The 11933-nt window shown below is 43.4% G+C and overlaps 1 protein-coding gene across 1 annotated transcript in view; it reads left to right on the top strand.

Moving 5' to 3' along the window:
- LOC107601637 (inactive tyrosine-protein kinase 7-like) overlaps window positions 1-11933 on the top strand; it is a 51468-nt gene that overhangs the window by 36428 nt on the left and 3107 nt on the right. The window contains exons 7-19 of the mRNA XM_016293888.1: window positions 2951-3217; window positions 4296-4432; window positions 4511-4646; window positions 5401-5520; window positions 5674-5823; window positions 5920-6067; window positions 7239-7366; window positions 7882-8082; window positions 8288-8437; window positions 9275-9507; window positions 10642-10722; window positions 10837-10988; window positions 11164-11342. Coding sequence (XP_016149374.1) covers window positions 2951-3217; window positions 4296-4432; window positions 4511-4646; window positions 5401-5520; window positions 5674-5823; window positions 5920-6067; window positions 7239-7366; window positions 7882-8082; window positions 8288-8437; window positions 9275-9507; window positions 10642-10722; window positions 10837-10988; window positions 11164-11342 — 2082 coding nt within the window. The remainder of the gene's footprint in view (window positions 1-2950; window positions 3218-4295; window positions 4433-4510; window positions 4647-5400; window positions 5521-5673; window positions 5824-5919; window positions 6068-7238; window positions 7367-7881; window positions 8083-8287; window positions 8438-9274; window positions 9508-10641; window positions 10723-10836; window positions 10989-11163; window positions 11343-11933) is intronic.

The following is an 11933-nucleotide window of genomic DNA, read 5'->3' as shown; positions in this document are numbered from 1 at the left end:
GTCTGTCTGATCTACAGTGTGTCTGATGCTAGAGCGTGTCTGTCTGAACCTAGAGCACGTCTGTCTGATCTACAGTGTGTCTGATGCTAGAGCGTGTCTGTGATATAGAGCGCGTCTGTCTGATCCGAGGGCGCGTCTGTCTGATCCCAGAGCGCGTCTGTCTGATCTACAATGTGACATGATTACAGATGCACAGATAAATCAGCTGTGATTGACTACATAAATGTCATTAATAATTTTATCAAGTGTTATGTTGGATCATGAATAATTGATTCAAAAGTTCAAAACTTAAAATGAACATTTGAACACAAAACTAACTTGATTAAATGATTAGAAAATTATCAACACAAAATGACCTTGATGAAATTACCATAAAATGCTGAAAAGATAAGTATTTGATTCAAATATTCATTGCATTCACATTAAAATGACTATGTGAGTTATGTTTCATGAATAAGTTTATTTAATGTGATGATGTTTGTAAATGTTACTGTAAATCAGTAAAGGGTGATTTATAGAATCACGTCCTGCAGGAGCACAAGGATCAACCGGAGGGACGGTCGGATGAGTTTCTGTCTGTGGAATGTGGTCTGATCCAGGTGTGCTAAAGGTCAAAGTTCACGTGACACATGACAGGTGCTGTCAGTGCTGTTAGCAACTGGCAATAATGAAAGGCAGCATGTAGATGAGTGTGTGTGTGTGTGTGTGTGTGTCTCATGCTGTATATTCATCAGATCAAGCGTGACTCTTCTCTCTCTCTCTCTCTCTGTGTTCAGATGAGTCTGTTCCCCGTGTGCTGGTGGCTCCGGTGGATCAGGTGGTTCTGCGTGATGAGGAGGCCGTGTTTCACTGTCAGTTCAGAGCCAAGCCACCGCCGCTGATCGAGTGGTTCCACGACGCAGAACCCGTCCTCAACAAATCACGGTGAGAAGCTTCACATGCTGAATGTTTCCTAATGCTAAAACTTTAATTAAAATGAAAACAAAATATGTCTAAGCTAAAAATGTATAAAAAATCTAAACTAAACATTTACTTACTTACTATATGTATGTATGTATGTTAATCTTAACCAAAAAAAAATGATTAGAAACTATATTGACTGTGAGTCTGTTGAACGTAAAGCTGTTCAGAAGGTCTGACCACCCACAGATAAATGATCCATCACTGGTGCATCATGGGAAGTCCAGTGAATGTTTGGGCACGTTCTGCTTTGATGCACTAATAACATCCTGCACTAATCTCAACACTTTAAAACTGTGGCGCACTGCAGATCTCTCCAGATTCATGCTCATGACGTCTCCGAAACATTACAGCCCGTTTTTATTGAATTGTTGTAATAAAGGAGCTTCATGCATTTCATGAGATGTTTTAAATCTTTATTATGAAGGATTTTCCTTCCATTGACGTCATTTAGATGTTTAATGACATTAAAAAAATAATAAAAATGACAAAACAACAAAATTACTAAAACTTTAAATTCAAAGTGAAGTCTAATTTTAAAATATTAGTATTATTCAGGAGTGCTCACAGGCTGCTCATCGTGTAATTGAGGGAGACTTTATCAGTTGTGTTTGACATCGATATTATCTGCGGTGTAATCTGTCTGGTACTGTAAATGTGTTTGATTCTGCTCTCATCTGACGCATGCTTTCAGTTGTTCGTCAGCTTGTAAAGTGTTCAAACACGTCTTCAGCTGTAAACACACTCGGGGGATTCTGGGATTGCAGGCGTTTGCTTCTCTTAGACTGAATCTGAGCGTTAGATTGTGATTGATCAGACAGATTGTGTCTGATCCGCGTCTGAAGCCTTAAACACACACCCGTGACCCACATGCGTCACTTAGCAACAGTAAACTGCTCTAATCAACACCACGTTTGTGGCAGAATTGTTTATATTCTGGTTATTAATAAAATTAACAATGTATCGTGTTGCTGAATTCTGTACATTTACAGTGATTTTACTAATTTAATTACATTTTACGATGATCTTGCAGTGGTTTATTGCTGTAACTAACCGTGTGTGTGTGTGTGGCAGGTTTGTGGTGTACGCTAACGGCACACTGCACATCAGTCAGGTGAAGCAGCGCAGCACAGGTGTGTATAAATGTGTGGCTCAGTATGGAGAAAACAAACAAGTACATGTGGAGGCAGCACTCAGGATCGCAGGTGAGAGAAGACTCACTCACACACACACACTCTCTCTCTCTCACACACATGTCTGGTCAGTTATCCTTATGGGGACTCTCCATAGGCGTAATGGTTTTTACCACTCACATGTGCGCACACACACACACACACACAACCACTCACATGCGCGCACACACACACACACACACAACCACTCACATCCAGGGATCGGTTTTAGCACCATTATTATTGTCGTTATATATGTTACTTCTGGGATCAATTATGTGCTTGTCGCGCGTCTCGCGAGACCATATCACACCAATCTTACGTTCTTTGCATTGGCTGCCACTCATATATCAAAATGACTACAAAATTCTGGTATTTGTTTACAAAGCTCTCAACGACTTGGCTAAATATCTCTCCGATTTAATTGTTACTTAATTGTTTCGTACAGCACTTTGGCCAATTAAGGTTGATTTTAAATGTGCTTTATAAATAAAACTGAATTTAATTGAAAATTTCACAATAGAAGTAAGAACATTTGGTCCACACAAATATAGACAAAACAAATACACTCACACACACACTTAAAATAAACTGAAAATAAAATTAAATATAAAAAATATATATTTTTAGCTAGTTCCAAAGGCAACATTTCTATTTTCATCTGACATAAAATAATAAAACCTATGTAGACATGTTAAAAAAAACAAAGAAAATGAAGAAAAATATGCAAAAAAACAAAAAATACTAAATGTTTAACAAAAAGAAATAATATAAAAACTATATCTGTTCTCAGCTCCGGTGTTTATGTCTCTCTGTAGAGATCGCAGACATGGGCGAGCGCATGTTCCGGGTTTTCACGGCGGGCCGCGGTGAGCGTGTGCGCTGTGATCCACCGCAGGGTCAGCCGGAGCCGCAGGTGTGGTGGGAGCGTGCGGGAGCTCGAGTGGCGTCTGAGGGTCGAGTCCATCAGCGGGACGGAGATCTGATCTTCAACCCCACAGACGGCCCAGACTCGGGCGTCTACACGTGTGTCGCCCGCAACACAGCCGGACAGAAGCAGCAGGAGCTCGTGGTCACTGTAGCCAGTGGGTGAAACACCAAACTAAACTAACTAACTAAATAATTAACTAACTAGCCAAGCTCCACACTGATCACAGGTGGCCCAGTGAGACAGCAGTCTTTAACCCTTCGTTTGCTGGAATTACTAATAAATCAGAAGCTGGTCTTTCATAAGATCTGGGATTTTTAGTAGGTTCACAAATATTAACCCTATAAAGACTAACTTTTTTTAATTGAACAATTTATTAAACCTTTAGACAAATCTCCCAAAAATAGTGTTTTTTGTTGAGCATCATATTTGAGCCATCAGGCTTTTATGGTTCATATAGTCTGATAGAGTGAGAATATGGAGGAAAAACAGCTCAGTTTTATTCAAAAATATGAATTTGCTGCAGATGCTGATATTTATCTGATGAAATTCTGCTGCTTGTGATGTAAATCAATGACATCTTTATAACAGTGCAGCAGATACTGATATAAAATGATCTGAATATCAGCAGTCGCTCTATATCTCCAGTAACATGTCTCAGTGAGATAAGATTGAAATGCTCCAAACATATAATGCAGTGATCGAGAGCTGAAGAAATAAAGGCTCCTCAGAAGATGTGAGATGTTCTGGAGGCTTGTGAAGATCATTCCTCCGCTGAGGAACAGTGAAAGTAAAGCTTCTGGAAACAAACGCTCCTCAAAAGATCCTGAGGATCAGATTTGAGACTCTAAAACATGATTGATGGAGAATCAAGTAAAGCTGAGCTGCTTCAGTGCAGTAAGAGTTCATCTGGAGATATTACTGCAGTTATATACTTTACTTGATCAAAACCAGTCAAGATTTGACACGAGAAGCTCCAGCTGAAGCTGGACGCTTGTACAATTACACTAAAAGAGCTTTGACTGCATAAAAAAAACTCTAAACTATCAATCAGACGATAGAAGACATGCAGGAGATAGTGTGAAACGGGTTTAACAGCAAAGTTTGAGTATTTAGAGCTTTAGAAATGTGTGCGTCAAATATGTGTGATGTTTAGAGACATACTAGAATCTTTAAATGAAAACAGTGGAAGTTTATGAGAGAACCTCACTAATGTGTGTGTGTGTGTGTCACAGCCTCTCCAGAATGGATCGTTCAGCCGCAGGACACACGCGTCGAGGAGGGTCAGCCGGGTTTCCTGCACTGTCACGCACGGGGCACGCCTGAACCACGGGTCACATGGTACCGCAAGAGCGTCCCGATCAGTGAGGAGGTGAATGAGTGAATGAACGCAGTCGTCACGCCTCATCAGATCACACCGCGTCAGGTTTAACACACTCTCTGTCTGTAGGGCTCTCGTTATAAGCTCTTCTCTAACGGGACGCTGAGGATCAACAGCGCAGAGCTGAAGGACGCTCAGACGTACAGCTGTGTGTGTGTGACGGAGGGCGGATCGCTCATCGGACACGCGCAGGTTCTCATACTGGGTGAGAGGAACATATACACATCGTCATGATTAGCAGCAGCACTGAAGGCTGACAGCTTACTAAATAAAGTAATTAATAATGTTTTAATCAAAGTGCAGAGAGGTTTGTGTGTGAGCAGGGTTCTCTCCTGTATCGGTAGCCAATGAGCTCGCTGCTCAACATTCAAATATATGACTAGTGCTTGCAGCAGCAGTGCAGCTTGCTTCAGAATCCCTCCACCTTCCCCAGCTCCACCTGTATAGATCTGCTACGAGGTGATTCATGTATGCTTTGTGGGGGGTTGTTTCATGTATGTTATATTTGCAGCAGCAGTATTTCTTACATGCTCACAGCAGCATTGTGGATGTATTGGCAGTAGCAAGTCTCGGTACTCGGTAAAGACCAAATATATTAACATTGTCATGTACATTACCATGCCAATCCCTCCGAGAGTTGTCAACTCAAGTCACCTTTATTTGTATAGCACTCTATACTGTACAATACTGATTGTCAAAGCAGCTTTACAGTGTCAAACAGGAAAATAGTTTGTAATTAATGTGCATCTCTCTCAGAGAAGTTGAAGTTCACGCCCATCCCGCAGCCGTCGCAGTGTCTGCAGCTGGACCGAGAGAGCAGCGTCAGCTGTGTTGCTGCAGGACGAGAGACGCCCATCATACACTGGAGCAGCTCTATACTGTACAATACTGATTGTGTCAAAGCAGCTTTACAGTGTCAAACAGGAAAATAGTTTGTAATTAATGTGCATCTCTCTCAGAGAAGTTGAAGTTCACGCCCATCCCGCAGCCGTCGCAGTGTCTGCAGCTGGACCGAGAGAGCAGCGTCAGCTGTGTTGCTGCAGGACGAGAGACGCCCATCATACACTGGAGCAGAGCAGGTCAGAGACATACAATGGAATGTTACCTTAACGATCACATAACATACTTTTATTGTTAGCTGGGCAGCTCTGATTGAAACCGAATGGCTTGCTGTTGCTGTGCAGTGATGTCTGGTGTGTTTGAGCTGGTTTCTCATGCGTGTGTCTCCGCAGACGGCGCTGATCTCCCGTCTCACGTGAGTCAGATGAACGGAGTTCTGCGCTTCAGTACAGTGACCCGCGCCGATGGAGGGAACTACACGTGTGTGGCGTCCAGCAGCGCGCAGGGAGAGATACGAGTGCACGTCCATCTCACTGTAGGAGGTGTGTGTCTTAGATTTGAACGCTGTGGTTGATCATGAGGTCATGTGAGTTGTTCCACACACACTGACACACTCGCGTCCATCTGTGTTTTGTCAGTTCACGTGGAGTTTAAGCTGGAGCCGGAGCAGACCACAGTCTATCAGGGTCACACGGCTGTGCTTCACTGTCAGGCGTCAGGTGACCCGCAGCCGTACGTCCAGTGGATGCTCAAAGACAAACTACTCAGCAGCAGCAGCTCCAGCAGGCCAGTGATCTCACTCCACCTGCCTGTCCGTGTCTCTGTCTCTCACTGCACCTGCCTGTCTCACTGCACCTGCCTGTCTCACTCCACCTGCCTGTCTCACTCCACCTGCCTGTCTGTGTCTCTGCCTGTCTCACTGCACCGGTCTCTCACTGCAGCTGCCTGTCTCACTGCACCTGTCTGTCTCACTCCACCTGCCTGTCTGTGTCTCTGTCTGTCTCACTGCACCTGTCTGTCTCTCTCACTCCACCTGCCTGTCTGTGTCTCTGTCTGTCTCACTCCACCTGCCTGTCTGTGTCTCTGTCTGTCTCACTGCACCTGCCTGTCTCACTCCACCTGCCTGTCCGTGTCTCTGTCTCACTGCAGCTGCCTGTCTCACTGCACCTGCCTGTCTGTGTATCTGTCTGGCTCTGTCTGTCTCACTGCACCAGTCTGTCTCACTCCACCTGTCTGTCTGTCTCACTCCATCTGTCTGTCTCTCTGCACCAGTCTGTCTCACTCCACCTGCCTGTCTGTGTCTCTGTCTGTCTCTGGACTATTGTAATGCACTTCTAGGTGGTTGTCCTGCATCTTCAATAAACAAGCTACAGGTCGTCCAAAATGCAGCGGCTAGAGTCCTTACCAGGTCAAGAAAATATGATCATATTACCCCAATTTTACAGTCTCTGCACTGGCTACCTGTTAAGTTCTGTATCAGTTACAAAATATTATTACTTGCCTATAAGGCCCTTAATGGTTTAGCTCCTGCGTACCTAACTAGTCTTCTACCACGCTACAATCCATCACGCTCTCTAAGGTCGCAAAATTCTGGACTTTTGGTAGTCCCTAGGATATCAAAGTCCACTAAAGGAGGTAGAGCTTTTTCGCATTTGGCTCCCAAACTCTGGAATAGCCTTCCTGATACCGTTCGGGGTTCAGACACACTCTCTCTGTTTAAATCTAGATTAAAGACACATCTCTTTGGCCAAGCATTCAAATAATGCATCTCATAATCTTTTACTGCAGTCATAATCTGTCTCACTCCACCTGTCTGTCTCACTGCACCTGTCTGTCTGTCTCACTCCATCAGTCTGTCTCACTCCATCTGTCTGTCTCAATCCACCAGTCTGTCTCACACATACATGATGATCCTTCATGCCGCTGATGTTGACGTGTGTTGATTGTGTTTCTCCAGGTTTCAGAAGATGCCCAACGGCTCTCTGGTCATTAGTGATGTGACCACTGAGGACACGGGCGTGTACACCTGCATCGCAGGAAACACCTGCAACATCAGAGACACGGCAGCGCAGCTCTATGTCGTGGGTGAGGAACACTAACTCACACGAGGAACAGTTTAACCTGATTGGTGTGTTTTTGTTTTGTTTGTTTTTTTTTGTGTTTTTTTTTAATAAATAAGGCAGATTTTAGCTTGAGAAGTCATAGTGTTTATGCACACACTCACACACAGATCATACAGTGTGTTTGTTATTTCATATTTCACATCTATTTCCATAGTGCTTCATACAATACACAGGGTTTCTGTGGGTTTAAAAAAGTCTTAATTCGCCCTTCTACAAATTAAGGCTTTAAAAAGTCTTAAATCAGAGCAGAAAGTCTTACATTCATAAAGTCATGGCATTAAATGTTGCATACACTGCATTTCCTCAGTAATTTTGTTTTCAGTACAAATCTAAACATCCTTGAAGTGAGTTTAGAGCTTAAAACAAGAGCAAATATCTATCACTGAGGAATGAAAACTCGTTTTCACTTTAAATCAAGTTTACAGTGATTTTGCTACAGGTTTACTGTAGTGTTTTGTGATGCGTCTCTGTTCTCAGAGAAGCCTGTGCACCCGCGCAGTGAAGACGAGGATAAGAGTCAGTTTAAGATGTTCCAGACGATCGCTCTGTCGGTGGCCGTGGCCGTGGCGTACATCATCGCTGTGCTGGGACTGATGTTCTACTGCAAACAGAGACGCAAGAGCAAACGGCTGCAGAAGAACCGCGCCGGAGAAGAGCCCGAGATGGAGTGTCTGAACGGTACGTGTGTGTCATCTAGACTGAGATCATCTAGACTAATCAACCAGCTGATATCTGCCTGTTTTGAGCTATACGTCTCTTATATGTAGTGGCTGTTCAACGTGTCATTTCTAATGCTTCCCAACAGTCTTGTCATTAGGCACAAGTTCTGTTTTCACACATTATTTAGAGATGTTTGCGAAGAGTGTGTGTGTGTTTCCTCTAGGTGTTCAGCTGAACGGCCACAGGGTGTCTGAGATCCATGAAGAAGTGGCTCTAAGCAGCATGAGACCTTCAGCAGACTCCGAGAAACAGCAGAGCTGCGGTGACGAGCTGCACTTTCCCAGAGCGCACCTGCAGACCATCACCTCACTGGGTAATCAATCAGCAGAACAGAACCAAACTCACTTCAGTGCACTTTTACAGTAATAATCATTTAAAAGATTTTACATTATGATGATATTTGCTTCTAGATTTAGGATATTACTTAAAGAAATCACATCATATTCATTTATTAAAGGGATACAATTAAAATGTGCTGAAAATGTGCTCATCCAAGATCAGGATGAGTGTTTCTTCATCAGATTTGGAGAAATGCAGCACTGCATCAGTGTCTCAGCAATGGATGCTCTGCAGTGAATGGGTGCCGTCAGAATGAGAGTCCAAACAGCTGATAAAAACATCACAATAATCCACAGCACTCCAGTCCATCAGTTAACATCTGGAGAAGACAAAAGCTGAAACACATCCAGCATTAAGACGCTTTTAACTCAAATATGAGTCCATAATAACTCTTCCTCCAGCACATCATATTCATTTATTAAAGGGATACAATTAAAATGTGCTGAAAATGTGCTCATCTAAGATCAGGATGAGTGTTTCTTCATCAGATTTGGAGAAATGTAGCACTGCATCAGTGTCTCAGCAATGGATGCTCTGCAGTGAATGGGTGCCGTCAGAATGAGAGTCCAAACAGCTGATAAAAACATCACAACGTCTCTGTGTGTGTGTGTCTCTCTCTCTGTGTCTCTGTGTGCGTGTGTGTCTCTGTGTGTGCGTGTGTGTCTCTGTGTGTGTGCGTGTGTGTGCGTGTGTGTCTCTGTGTGTGTGTGCGTGTGTGTCTCTGTGTGTCTCTGTGTGTGTGTGTGTCTCTGTGTGTGTGTGTGTCTCTGTGTGTGTGTGTGTGTGTCTCTGTGTGTCTGTGTGTGTGCAGGTCGTGGTGTGTTCGGCGAGGTGTTTCTGGCTAAAGCGAGGGCGATAGAGGAGACCGAGCCGGAGACACTGGTGCTGGTCAAGAGTTTAGAGAGCCGAGAGGAAACGCACCGATCTGAGTTCAGACGAGAGCTGGAGATGTTCAGCAAACTCAATCACGCTCACGTCGTGCGACTGCTGGGAATCTGCAGAGAAACCCAACCTCATTACATGATCCTGGAATACGTGGATCTGGTACTAAACGCATTAAAATCCTTTGTTAATATATATGCAGCATGCACGCTTATATTTTAATTAGTTTGGCTTGTGTACACACAAAACACACATTTATGTGTCCTAATTATCTTTCACTTAATTAGCAGTATGAATAATATAAATCAGCATACACACCGTTTCTGTTTGAATGTATCAATCCTGCACATTTCTTAAAGGAACACTCCACTATTTTTGAAAATAGGCTCATTTTCCAACTGGCCTAGAGTTAAACAGTTGAGGTTTACAGTTTTCGAATCCATTCAGCCGATCTCCGGGTCTGGCGGTAGCACTTTTAGCTGTAGCTTAGCATAGACCATTGAATCTGGTTAGACCGTTAGCGTCTCGCTCAAAAATGACCAAAGAGTTTCTATATTTTTCCTATTTAAAACTGTACTCTTCTGTAGTTGCGTCGTGTACTAAGACTGACGGAAAATGAAAAGTTGTGATTTTCTCGGCCGATATGGCTAGGAACTATACTCTCATTCCGGCGTAATAATCAAGGAGCTTTGCTGCCGTAGCATGTGTGCAGCAGGAGCAATGATATTACGCAGTGCCTGGAAATAGTCCCCAGCACGCTCCCTGTGCTAGCAGGTGGCCACGTTGGTTATGTTGACGGAAGTTAGCCTGTTTCCAGGCGCTGCGTAATATCATTGCTCCTGCTGCACCCATGCTATGGCAGCAAAGCTGCTTGATTATTACGCCGGAATGAGAGTATAGTGATACTATATGTGATATTATAGAATTATAGAATAATGCGACATTTATAATTAGTTTTTGTAGGCCGGTCATTTTTGAGCCTAACAAAGTGGGGAAAAAATGCCCCAAAAGTAAAAAAATTATAAGTCCGTAAGTTTTAGTCCAATGCTTTAAAATTGACTAGCATTTTCAGGAACAATAAAATCCTCTCTGGGTCAAAATGACCAGAACATTAAGATTAAGCTTGCATCACAATATTTTACTTTATTGTCTTTATAAGCAACATTGCGGTCAATCGAACTTCCTCAGGATTTATCCAGTTTTTCATGTCTGTATTAAACTTTTATCTGATGCACCTACGTATGATGATTTTCTGTTTGTTAATGCTGATGTGAGTGCTTTTCTCGTGTTTTTCAGGGTGATCTCAAACAGTTCCTCAGAATATCAAAAAGCAGCGATGAGAAACTCAAGCCGCATCCCATCAGCACTAGAACTAAAGCAAGTTCTTCCTGTGACCATTCATTATTATTTTACCTGTTGCTGTGTCCCTGAGGTGGTTTGTGTGTTTAATAACTCGTGTGACTCTGTGTTGATGTTCACGGTGCTCCGCAGGTCTCTATCTGTGCTCAGGTGGCTCATGGGATGCAGCATTTATCAAACAGGGGTTTTGTGCATAAAGACCTGGCGGCCAGGAACTGTCTGATCAGCGGACAGAGACACGTGAAGGTGTCTGCGCTCAGTCTGAGTAAAGACGTCTATAACAGGTATCAGCTCCTTCAGTCCATTTGATGATCATTAAAGAGCTGAGATCTGCTGCCAGTGTTCACATGTGTGCAGAGCGCCATCTAGTGTTGATGAAGCTCAGTCACATGTGCTGATGTGTGTGTGTGTGTCTCTCTCTCTCTGTCTGTGTCTCTGTCTCTGTCTCTGTGTGTTCAGCGAGTACTATCAGCACAGGCAGGTGTGGATCCCGCTGCGCTGGCTGCCGGCTGAGAGTGTGTTTGAGGGAGAGTTCTGCAGTAAGGCAGACGTCTGGGCGTTCGGGGTGCTGATGTGGGAGGTGTTCAGTCTGGGCGAGCTGCCGTACCCCGCGCTCAATGACCACCAGATGCTGGAAGGTGAGCAGACGTGTGACGTCACATGACCTCAGCTGTGTGACTGAGAGAATCTGTGTCCGTCATCAGTCCTGTCAGTGTATATTGATCATATTGATATCAATCAAGACACTGAGAGTGTTCATTATCTATGATTTATCCATGCACACCATTAATTTTCTTTTAATTCATGTGCCCTCGTGCAAACATGCAGACTTTAAATATCGTAAATGGAGCATAAGTCTTTATCATTTTAAGAGGTCTTAAAGGCACAATATGTAAGATTTTTTACATTAAAATATCCAAAAACCACTAGAACAGTGTTATATATTTTGCTGACTTGTGTACATTATGCCAAATGTTTCGAAGAATGTTTAAATCCAGAGAAATAAGCAATTTTAACTAGTGACACAGAGCGTGTCTATAGTGTCATTGTCGCCTGCCGATGACGTCATAACCCCTCGATTTCCAGAAAACATGGAAACAGCAAAGACGCTTTAATATGTTGTGTTTTAATAGACCGGTGACGACAGCACAGAGTAGCATTATAACAGAACTAAATGTATCGACTGTGGCATAATAAAAGCCCCGCTGCTTTACCCCACATACGCACGA

Source organism: Sinocyclocheilus grahami, unplaced genomic scaffold (assembly GCF_001515645.1).
Source record: "Sinocyclocheilus grahami isolate Dianchi unplaced genomic scaffold, SAMN03320097.WGS_v1.1 scaffold309.1, whole genome shotgun sequence".
Lineage (NCBI taxonomy): Eukaryota > Metazoa > Chordata > Actinopteri > Cypriniformes > Cyprinidae > Sinocyclocheilus > Sinocyclocheilus grahami.
The sequence above is the reverse complement of the archived record's forward strand: the minus strand, read 5'-3'. Positions and strand labels throughout refer to the sequence as shown.